The sequence below is a fragment of the Eutrigla gurnardus genome, assembly GCF_963514095.1.
Source record: "Eutrigla gurnardus genome assembly, chromosome: 22".
Lineage (NCBI taxonomy): Eukaryota > Metazoa > Chordata > Actinopteri > Perciformes > Triglidae > Eutrigla > Eutrigla gurnardus.
In genome coordinates, this window is record NC_139933.1 from 14,946,694 (window position 1) to 14,958,630 (window position 11,937).

The 11,937-nt window shown below is 44.2% G+C and overlaps 1 protein-coding gene across 2 annotated transcripts; it reads right to left on the bottom strand.

Annotated features, from left to right (window-relative positions):
• Positions 1–249: 249 nt before the first annotated feature.
• On the bottom strand, positions 250–8,624 carry gprc5c (G protein-coupled receptor, class C, group 5, member C). 2 transcript variants are annotated; one of them, XM_084039826.1, is made up of 5 exons: positions 8,411–8,624; positions 5,128–6,136; positions 3,032–3,132; positions 2,393–2,524; positions 250–1,503 (listed from the first exon to the last, which is right to left on the bottom strand). In XM_084039826.1, exons 2-5 carry the CDS (start codon positions 6,104–6,106, stop codon positions 1,471–1,473), a joined length of 1,245 nt encoding a protein of 414 aa, XP_083895952.1. In that variant the 5' UTR covers positions 6,107–6,136; positions 8,411–8,624; the 3' UTR covers positions 250–1,470. The 2 variants fall into 2 exon arrangements, with proteins under 2 accessions (XP_083895952.1, XP_083895953.1); XM_084039827.1 differs by lacking the exon at positions 2,393–2,524.
• Positions 8,625–11,937: the final 3,313 nt, after the last annotated feature.

An 11,937-nucleotide genomic window follows, 5' to 3' on the forward strand; every position in this document is an offset into this window, starting at 1 on the left:
GAGCTGATGAAGCTGATTGGATTTATGCGCCTGCTGTTACTCAGCAAACACCGGACCTCCGACTCGTATCCGAACTACGGTCGTGGTGTGTGCAGACTCAATAATACGGTAACAACCGGACAAATAGATCAAATATTGCGTATATTGATGTTAGATAGTTAATCCCATCCATCTTTTGTCCGTTTCATAAATGCAGATTCTTCTTTTCATGAACATAAAATTAGAAAACACACTATTTCTGATGTGACGAATGACTATTTATTATGTGTATTATAGACATATCACACATTGGCTGTGGTCAAAAACAATGTCAATACATTAACATAAAGTCATGAGAAACCGCTGAGTCTCATCATCATTGTGAGATCTTTCTCTTCAAGGGTTTCTTTCAGTTTCTTTCTAAAAGTTCAAACATGATAGTAGGTATTTCTGGAACTTAACAAAAATTTGCATCTCCTGTTTCCTGTTTTCTTTCATTAAAATTTGCATATTTTTGATTTGGACTGTTGACCTGAGAGAAAAAGTGTAAAACAAAAACCTTGTTGTTGTACCACATAACTTTCAATAACTCAAATGTACTACATCACAACCTCTCACCGAATACCAACATTCAACAACTTCAACTCCCATCAGGCTTCTGTAGCGGCAACGACAAGGTTTTAATACAAAGCAGTGTAAAGCAGTAGATACATTATTAATTATGAAACATGGACACAAAACCTCCTGTTTTTTTTACAGAAAGACAAATGAAAGAAACCTTCTATGAGAACTTACATTGATCTTTATGTGACCTCGGCGCTCTGCTCTCGTGATTGATTGATTGGTAGAAATGAAATCAAGTGATTAGATAGCACACAGCGATGCTATAAATATTAAATATGCAAATTTGTATCAGACACAGTAATAAGAACATATTTACAATAATCCCAACACGGGTAGCGCCATTTCATGCGTGAACGTTGTGGTTATTAACAATATTCACAATCCAGGCACAAACACATAGAAGATGGTGGAAGTGTGATATGAGTGAATCCTGACAGTGTCTCTTATTTTCTGAGTAAATGATGTTGCATCGGTGGCAACTGGCCTCTTAAGGTGTGTGTCGGGGGGGAGAGGGGGTTGCACAGTGAACATGGTATTCGCACCGTCACTCTTCATCTGCCTGATCGCCTCCAGCAGAGAGCTCGCGGTCCATTCTCCCACAAGGCAAAACAGTCTTTGTTCTGCAGCAAAGCCGCTCACTTTGGCGTCCAAGCTGAGCTCAGCGCCGGTCAATGGAGGGGTTTAGCCGCCGTTCACCGGCGAGGATGACCCGGCGTTCACCTCCACATGTCTGGAACCGAGGGTTCCTCTTAGAACCAGCTTAGGGAACCTCGGGAGCGGGGGGGCAGCAAACTCGGAGTTGGGAAAGTGCAAAGCGAAAAAAAGGTGGACGTTAATGTGGCGAGGATGTTGGGAGCGTCGGCGTGTTCACCACTGGGACGTCCGGTGCAGACCGTTCCCCTGCAGGAGGAGAGACGGTGCAAACGGTCAAACAACCACAGTTTAAATGGAAGCTGGACAGGCGGCTTGAAATCCCAACAGTCACACTCGATTTCAATCTGAAATTGCTCCCCAGCTGCTGAGTTTCCCTCAGTCGCTACAAAGTTCTCTACATTTTTAAAGTGTCAGGAAGACCAAGCACACAGTGATGAGGAGGCAACATGGATGCAGGAGGAGAAGTGGATGCAGCGTCTGCGTCACAAGGAAAATGGCCTAATGCCTGCGATAATAAACATATATATATATATACATTATAAATGCAGTCTGCATCCCAGTAGGAAGAAACAACGGAATTCAAGGTTTATTAATTAACGTAACGGTCGAGCTCCTTCATCGCTACACTAACATCGGAAAGACATCACTGCCTTTGGTCTTGGACTTGACTTGGTCTCAACTGGAACTGGTCTTGGACTTGACTTGGACAACCTCTCCAGAGCCACATCAAAAGCATCAATGCTACATGTTTCATACTGAAAATATGTACATTTCAAGTATTCATTTTGAACAATCTTACTTTTAGATAATAAATGGTTAGTGAAACAGAGAAATCCTGTCAGACCGAAGTCGACCCTTTTCACCGACACTTTGTAGCAAGAAAACAGACGGAAGAAGCACGAGAGAGAGGGAGGGAGCTCCACCAGGTAAGAAAAAAGAGAACCCAGACAAAGAGGCGATTCATCGTCGCCCTGTATAAGGAGTTGCTATGGATACGGCAGGAGCCGAGAGGTCGACATGCACAGAGGCCGGAGAACAGAGAAGCATCTGGAGGAGTGAAGAGGAGTCATGAGGAGTGAAGAAGAGTCATGAGGAATGAAGAGGGGTTAAGAGGGGTGATGAAGGTGCGACATACGCTGTTTCCGTTGGTCTGCGTGTGCGGCGCGTTGCCGCCGGCCTCGGCGTGTGTGGACAGCATGCTGGTCGCTGTTGTAGAGATGGTGGAGGCTCTGGGAATGACCACGTCGTAGGGCACCTCCGGAGGGCGCTGCGTTACACGACCACGTGAACAAAAAACAATCCAAGAGACGTTTGTGTGACTGTCTGCTCCTCGGAAACACATCCACCAAACATTCACCAGAAGCAAAGAACCCTCAGGATTCTAAATATATAAATATTTTTCATATCTTGGTCCCGTTTTGATGTTATGTTAACTTCTCAAAACAAATTTGTATAAAGCTGCTTTTAATTTTTGATTCCGATACTTTTACATATTGTTTTTTTTTCTTTTTGTCTGCTTTTAATTCATTTTATTTATTATTTTTATTTTATTTAAACATTCATATTTGTAATTGTCTCTCTCCCTCATGTCTTTCATTGTTCTGCTCTTCCTGTTACCTGCCTGACTTCCTGTGTGTGACCGCTGCCTGCATTAAACCCCAAATCGTTGATTTGACCTTTGAATTTTGCCTGATTCCTGCGTGCCACTCTCTGATTGGTCCAGCCATCACACTGTGTGTCCCTGAGAAGAAACCACGTGGACGTTTATACTCACATTCCCCACTGCCTTGCTGATGAGGGCCAGCTCGGTGGGCTGGTAGACCGAGCCACGCAGCTGGCCGGTGTAGCCGCTGTACGGAGACACGGGCTTGGACGCTGTAAGGGACAAGACAACACGGAGTCACTATTTGATCACCAGCGTTTCCCAGCAACCACCTCTTCAATCTTTATATCATATCACAGTCACACCCAGCAGAGGTGGACGTGACAGGGATGAAACAGCTGCCACGCCTTGGTCGCCATGGAGACGGTGCAAACACGGGAGGCGGGAGGTTCCTGGTGGGAATCGGAGTGTTTTCCTGTGATGCTCCGGTTAGAAATGCAGACACTCATTAACAGGAATGATTCACATCCACCTCTGAAAGCCTGACGGAGACTCTGGGAAAGCGACGTGTACCGATGACTGTTATTGACCTTTTAGTCACAGGTTCACTTTCTAAGGCGTTCACCGGGGAGTTAACGATGCCGGTCATATCGCACCACAGCTGTGAGTTCAGTAAGAATCAAAAATAGAATAAAACCCATCAGGTTGGTTGTGAGAAAGAAGGGAGGAAATAAAAAAACATGGGATGGAAAGAAAGAGAGAGACAGCATGAAAATCTAGTTTTAAACTTAATCTAAAACGTGTTAGTAAGCAGAGGCCTGCAGAAGACAAAGTCAATGTCTTCTTTTTTTATGAAGCTCAAGAGAATTTAATGTTTTGTTCTACGATGTAAAACAGGTCCGTAGATTCCCACTTGGGAATGTTGAAGCTTTTCCTCTTAAAAGAGGCTAAACGTCGGCTAGTCCGCCTTTACTGCCTCGTTGTGTTTATACTCGCACTCCTGTGACCGCACATGATTTATGATTCAAAAGTGGTGTTTATTTGTGAAGATTACCTTTACATTTATCCAAAGCGACTTACAATAAGTACATTTGTTGGAAGAAAGAGCATCAGTATATCGCCATCAGTACAAAAGGTGTAAATATCATAGATGTTTGTTCACCCCAGAGCTTATTTTTGGCAATAATCCTAAACGTCCAATGGAAAAATCCCACTGGCTTTTTGTCAAGGGAACCTGTTTGCTAAAGATCGTTTTACTGCACTCCAGGCATATTTATCTCATGGTGAACGTCAAATTAATTAAGTTAACTCCAACTGTGGTGGGGTTTAAAGTGTGATGAAGATTCTGTAAAGAATCTAATAAAAACTACTTTCCACCTACTTAGTTTCCACCTCTATAGTCCTGCTGTGAAAAGTGTCCTGAGATAACTTTTGCTATGATATGACACGATAAATAAAATGTATTTATCAAATGAATTGTCCACCTCATCGTCTAAGATTATCCTGAGAGGCGACAGACTTCATGTTCTGACCTCGGAGGCGTTTTTACTGCATCAGATCCGGTTCAACTTCAACAGCGGTGTATCAAGTTCTGTGGGCTCATCACAAAGATGCAAAACAAGCTTTGGAGGATATTTTTTGCAGTGTAATGCTTTTTTTCTGATGTTTTTGTGGGTTTACTCAGCACTTCTTTGTTCGAGTTCATTCTGTGTGTTCTGTGATGGTAAACGCAGGAACTAAAGACAGACTGTACAAGTCACTGTCATGACCATGAGTCATAAAACATGATGCCACACCGGGGAGACATTTTTAATACACTTCCAGTGAGACTATGAGTGATATGGACTCAGGGAGGTGACTGTGTGACTAACGGGTCACACGCAAAGTGACTGCTTTTTCCTTCTCGTCAATACCTCACAAACTGTGTGTTTTACTGGGAACAGTGGGAGTGAAAACTTCCTGCAGGAGTGATGTCATACCTGAGAGAATGAAGGCTGGTTTACCTTGAATTATGGAAGCTAACTTTGTTATCAGCTCCTTAGTTAAGTGCTAATTAAACTTAGTAGCTAATTTCTTTGGTAGTGTGGTAGCATGGAAGCGAGGCTGCAGTAGTAATCTGTCAATCATCAGATAGCCCCGCCCCAGTCTATTTGACTCTAAATGGACCACAATGTACTAAATGAATAAAGAATTTAACCTAGCTAACTAGACTAGCCTTCTCTACGCTTTTGATGGTTCTGAGAGGAACTTTGAAAATAGCCGCCTACCTTGGTTAGGCTCGTCCATAGAGAAAGCCTTATTCTCCACGAACATGTTCTGGGCACTCTGCTCCTTCAGGATCGTCTCGTAGCCGACTCCTCTGGTCGGGTACAGATCTTCCCCGAAGATCTGCTGGCTTTCGTCGTCAACGGTCAGGCTGCAGATGTCAGGAATGGTGTAGAGGATGAGGAACGCCCATGCGTTCGACACCAAGGCGATGGCCAACGTGGGGTCATCCCACGTGGGTCCCCCTCGCCTTTCGTTCCCGTAGACGTACATGGTGATCCACGCCACCCAGATACCCACAGACACCAGGCCGGTGAGAAGGATGAAGGCGCCCTCCTTCTTCCACTGGTTGTTTTTGCCCCCCATGACGGCCAGACTGGCCACCACCACAGCCAGGATCAGCGCCATCACGTAGATCAGCGCCATGGCGAAGTCCTCGTTGGCGATGTTGCAAGGCGTGGCCGTGGCCGCGCTGGTGGCGTTGAGTGGCCTCTGTGGGTGGCGAACCACTGTGATGATCAGCCACTCGGTGTTGATGACGACCTCCACCAGCCACAGGCCCAGCGCCCCCAGAAATAGGACCCAGGCCCGGGGCCCGCTGTTACGCCTGGCGAGGATGTTCAGCCTCACGCACTGCATCAGGAGGCAGGCGAAGCAGCTGCCGAACAGCACACCGAAGAGGAACCTCCGCGAGGAGCAGGTGGCGAAGTCCTTCTTCACGATGAAGGCGAAGGTCAGGCAGAAGAGGCCGGCAGTGCAGACCAGAAACCAGGCGTGGACGGCCACCGAGCTCTTGCGGTTCTTGTTGTGCGTGAAGGGCACGCTGGCCAGCAGCGCGATGAACAGCACGATGGAGAAGACGATGCCCGCTGCGGCGAAGGCCTCCAGCACGATACCCCACACCGCATTGAGGTCACACAGGTTGTAGTAGAGGGAGTCCACATTGGGGCCGCAACCTGCAGGGGTGACGTTGGCAGCCATACTGGGATCAGTTCTGGGTCCTGGCGGCACCTGTTCAGACGGACAAACAAGTCTGAGAAGCGCCAGCTGGACAGACCTCAACAAAGACTCAGAAACCTCACCAATATTTGATAAGGATCCTGTTGTCTACACCCGATTAAGCAAATATTACACTCATGAGTCAGAACACACTCAGAAACACACGGCATTCAACCCTTTGTCATCATGTTTACACGTAATGAGAATGAACTTCACTGTTTGGAGCCGGAGAGAGTCAGAAAGCCTCCACAGCCACCGAACGTATCAGAGGAATGTCCAACGGTGGACTTGTTCCCAACGCAGATGTTAATCATTAACGGGATCCGTCGTCAAATATTGTTTCTGTACATCGCCAATCAATGTGGTGAAAGTGCATTAAGGCCGTGGGTGCAGCACATATCAAAGCACTTTTACTTTTACGATTATTTCGATTCAAACACATAATATCAGTCTGCTTCGTGAATAAACGACTGCACACGTCTCCGTCTGGTTCTTTTTGTCCTCGTCAGATTGAATTACTCTGAACCGAGGACGCGTCTCGGAGCCGGATCGATGGCCGCGCGGTGGAGGACATTCGGTCTTTTCTTACTTCTGTAACTCAATAAGGACAACAAGGATCTGTCTGACAAAGTCAGAAAATCAAACTTTTCCTGAATCTCTGTGATCTGGTTGGTCCCTGAGTTTTGCCACGTTGTGAGTACCGTCGCCCCCCCCCCCCCCCCCCCCGAGTCGACTTTAATAAACTGCAAATGTGTTTGTTTTCATTCAGGGCGAGACCTCTAATCACACACTTGGTATTGAAGGCGCAGCTTTATTTTTCTCTACGTTTCAGGCCGGTCGAGCAGAGAAACAGAGGCCTGTGGTGACACAGCGGTCCCTCTCTTCTCTACATATCAAAGTCAAGTCCACCTCTGTTGCCATGGAAAGATCAAGGACTCATTCTTTTAAAGCATGTTTGCAATTTCTGAATACTCAACGTGGGAACACAAGGCAGGTTGTCATTCCAGTATGAGACAAAAAAACATGAAAGAACACAGTTTGCCAGATTAATTTTTCTTTTTTTTTATACAAAAATTGTACAGAGAAGTGAAACCTCTGATTCATAGAGTACTTTATCAAGATCAAAGAACATCAGTAAAATAACAAAAACTCAGCTCGTCTTCACTTTGCAGGACTCGGCCCCTGAACTAGACCCCCCTTTAGCGTCTGTATAACATATTGTGGGTTCAAATGTAAACCCTGTCTGTGAGCTAAGAGTAAGCGAGGTGGTATTCAACAGAGAGAAGTCCTCTAAGGACAAACAAACACAGGTCTTTAACTAAGGCGGCCGGCGTTCGTGACCTGTGCAAACCCAAAAGTTGTGTGATTTATTTATTAATTTTTTACTGATTTTTACACATAACGTTACATCCGTAGCTTATGCTTATTGTAAGCCTCTTGATCCATTTATTAGCTCTTCTGGAGCTTTTAATCATGATGTCACATGGTCTTCATCAGCAAAATCCACACGCAGATAAAGATCATGTGATGTAAATGGGCCTTGTGGTGAGATTGCTTTCATCACAACACCTTAAATGTGGTAGATTAATCCAATCACACAGAAATCAATACAATGAGGAGTCGGGACTCCCAGGGGTCCTGTAAGTCTCATCTTCACCATTAAGTCATGTGAACCGCTCAAAACACAATGTACTGTCAACAATGACATAATCTAACTGTTTCCTGTTCTTATCAGTACTTGAACGCAACATGATGCACCGAGATTAGAAGAAATGAGGGGTCATGGCTCATTATTGATCCGAGAGGATTTGTCTGGTCCTGAGTTTCCAGAGTTTCTCATAAATAGAATTGTCATCCATGTGACATATCTCAGATTTAGTTAATTTTATAAAAAGCACACATGAAAAATAGTTTATTTTACTAGAAAAGACCCTTTTCCTTCACTTCCCATCACCACGTCCACTTCAGCCTGCAGGCTGGTTTAAACAGCAGCTCTGTTCTCACGTTCAACCCAACCATGAAACACACTTCAGGGTGTGTTCAGGGACAAACGTGACCGTTGTAAGCACTTCACCTGCACACGAAAGTGCTCAAATATCGAGTATAAAAGCCAATGATATCGATCCTCTGCTGCTTTAAACTCGTGAGTTATTGAGCATTAAAGTAGCCTGTATGTTGTAATAAATAATAAATGTTTCTGTGAACATACCTCACGTAAACGTACTAAACTCTTCAAACTTGAATTATCGTAAAGAATGTGACATGAGTGTGGTGCAGTTTATCTACCTGTGTTGTTGATCTTCCGGCGGTGTAACGACGTTAAATCATCCAGAGGAAGAAAATCAAAGTTTCTAGTCTTCGTCAAATCTCACAGAAAACCTCCTCAGACTGATCTCAGGACAGTTCACTGCTAATTACATGGAAGGTAATAAAGAAAAGTTGTGTTATCCTTTAGGAGCGTTTCACAGCGATCTGACTGCTGCGATGCTCTCTCTCTCTCTCTCTCTCTCTCTCTCTCTCTCTCTCTCGCTCTCTCGCTCTCTCGCTCTCTCCTACGGCCCCCCCCCCCCCCTCGTCGCTCTCTCTCTCTCTCTCACTCTCTCACACACACACACACACACACACACACACACACACACACACACACACACATATGCTCGTTCTCGTTTTATCTCATATAACTACTTATCTAATGAATCCACGTGCTCCTTTATAGTTTCTTTGTTGTTGTTGTTGTTGTTGTTGTTTGTATTTATTTGTTGTACGTCACGTCACGTAAACAGATTTGATCGCAGCGTCACTAACACGTTAAGAGGCGTTTAGGGACATCTGGTGGTGATACGTGTTCAGTCCAGCTGCAGTTTTGGGAGGTTTATCCTCACGAGTACAAAGGACAATAATGTTAGTTAAACAATAAAATAATGTAATGGTACAGTTTAATGCCGTTTATATAAGGAAACTAAATGTCCGTTTTGCTTCAAGAAGTTCCTCATTTAACAAAATTTAACACACTGTCATGACTGTTTGGTTAAAAACTAAAGATTATAATAATTTCAAGAGACTCTACAGATGAATAGAATACAAATATAATTAATAAACCCAAAATGTTTTCCTGTAGTATTTATTAATTAAAATATGTGTATTTTTTCTTAAATCAGAATACATTGTGTTTACGTGTAAACATAAACTCTTAATTTTAAAATGCAGAAACAACCGTTCTTCAATGGAAAAACCTAATAAAGAATATATGTGTATATATGCGATACTGTAAATGATATTTAAAGCCTTCACCTAAGAGGGTAAAAAAGGGGGGAAACTGGCTTTTAATGAGTTAAATGTCCTTATTACATGGCTGTGTTGAATACTTAATTCTGATTGGTCAATTAATTAATTTATTTATAGCTTGAAACAGTTCTGACCTCTGTACACATATTTAACTTTGCAGAAGCAATACATTCTTTTTAAATCAATATTTTGTGTCAAATTATTGATCTTTCGAGTAAATAGTGAGTTAATTAGAGGAATCATTTACAGCCAGATGGTCATTACTGCAAAATGAAGTCATATAACTGTTCCTGCTTGTACAAAGTCCTGATGTTTAAAGTTCTGACTGAAGTGAAGATAGTGTTTCGTGAGGTTTTGGTCAATGATTAAAGGACCAGTTCACCACAGAGAGGCTCTTTAAAATCCTCCAGTTTACTCTCACTCACACTTGTGACACCATTATTCCCGCTCCGTTTCCCTCGGCGACGCCTCTTCCTGTCCTCGTCTCTGCAGACCTTCATTCTCCTCCATGTGGCCCTGAAGGGCCGTCTTCCTTCATTGTGATGAACTCCTGCACCTCGCAGCTCTTTATTCTCCTCCTGATTGGTGGTTACGTCCGAGGCTGAACCCCCCCACCCGTAACATCCTTGACCTCATTCCACATGATGTCACCTGTGGACGTCTTCGTATTGACTCTTTCACTGTCTCCTTGAACCAAACCCCCAGAGAGACATCAGAGTAGTCCTGTCGGTGCTGTCTGACCTTATGAACACTAGAACGTAGTATTACATCTATATTATGTGTTTTAATGTTTAGGGATCATCTGTATTCACGTCTCCTCTCTTTCACCTGCTTGTGGATGCATCTAAACTCTTCTGTGAACAGAGAGTTAAACAGAAAGTAATCATCGTGTGTTAGACATTTATTTCCTCTCCATATAAAACTCTTCTCAGTGCTTACAGACAGAAGGGTTCTGCGTTACAATCACAGAAATAATGTAAACAATGTGCATGAAGCCACTTCATCAACATCATCAACAACAACAACGACAGACAACCCCGTCTCCTTCAGACCAACGTTCCCATACAACTACGCTGCGTTATTCTCAATTCTGGTTTCAGGCAAACGCATTTCCTCCCCGATTACAGTCACAGTTGGAAACAGAAAACAACGTAGTTTGAGTTTGTCTTTAAATGCTTGTGAAATTCAAACAACACAAAAACACTTGGACCACATGGGACACGAACACCAGTCTCCTGAGTGAAAGTCCTGTATTTGTTGACCCCTACACCCTTACCTCCTGTAGGGGATTTCCACAGACTCGTTGGAAACTTGTGCATGAAAAAGAAAATGTAACACACCACAAAATACATAATTCACAAAACAGTTTTGTGGGATGGGAACGTCATTTCTAGGAGACGGGGTCGCAACAGACCAACAAAATGTTCAACGTTCATCGTGTTCAGATTCAGCGAAGCAGTGGAGTGACACGTTTGTTACGTCCTACAGCTGCTTATGTTACATTTTAAACTCGACTAAAAACAATGATAATAAGCAGTTGCTTCATGTTGTCATTATTCACATTTGAGGCATCGGCTGATGCTTTGTCCAGGATGTTTCTGTTCAGATCGGATTGGATACACTTGTCTCTCCTCCGCGCTGCTTTTGTCTTTTCGTTCAGCACCTGCCGAGTGAGCGGGCGGTGCTGAATGAGAGCCGGGTGACACAACCAGCTGTTTGAACAGGAACAAAGGGCAGGTGGCAGGCAGACAGAGGATGTATGCTTTAAACCTGGTCCCACCTGGTCCCACCTGGTTCCAGCTCAGCGCTCTCTCCTCCCTCACGGCTCTGCAGATGCAGCTCGGCTCCATTAGACCTCAATCAAATCTTCCATCTTAACTGTTTATTCAGTCGTCTCTTGACCCCCCCGGCGTCTCAACCCCCGTGTAAGGTCGCCGCCGTTCCACGCTCTCTCTCGCCCCCCTCCGCTGTTGTCCAGCAGCGGGAGACGTCTTCAAAGAAACGGCCAGCATCTACATCTGCGTAGGAACTCTCAGAAGTCAGCGTGGGACGACGACGGGGCAAAATGAGCTTGACATGAGGACACACGACGGGGAAGCAACAGTGTTACAGTAAACACCACGAGGACACGAGGGACGAGGGCAGGAAACTAAACCTGGATGGGTGGTGAGCGGAGATGTGTGCATATATATTTATATTTATACATATGTACTTGAGACTGCGTTGTTGGGAGAAGCATTAAAACATGTTTGTGATCATACATGAAATTCTTTGAAATGAACAATTGCAAATACGTAAGCTTCATTCACTTGTAGCTTGTTAGCAAACATTTGACACTGAGTTCACGTCCACCTGATGAATCTAAAGCTTCTAAATGTTCACTCTCCTTTTAGAATTCAACATCCCGTCTGTCTGTCCTGCCCACTCTGCGGAAGATCTAGACTCTAGAAATGATGTTTTCGCCCGACTTGGATGACGTCACCACAACACCAGATACAGATAAAAACGGACAAATCCAATCATTGACG

Bases quoted from the DNA above. Each gene is read 5' to 3' on its own strand.
- gprc5c (XM_084039826.1), bottom strand. From the start codon at position 6,106: ATGGCTGCCAACGTCACCCCTGCAGGTTGCGGCCCCAATGTGGACTCC. The intron at 3,133-5,127 runs GTAGGCGGCTAT...TGTCCCTTACAG, and splicing joins TATGGACGAGCCTAACCAAG to CGTCCAAGCCCGTGTCTCCG. The intron at 2,525-3,031 runs GTGAGTATAAAC...CGTGTAACGCAG, and splicing joins TCAGCAAGGCAGTGGGGAAT to CGCCCTCCGGAGGTGCCCTA.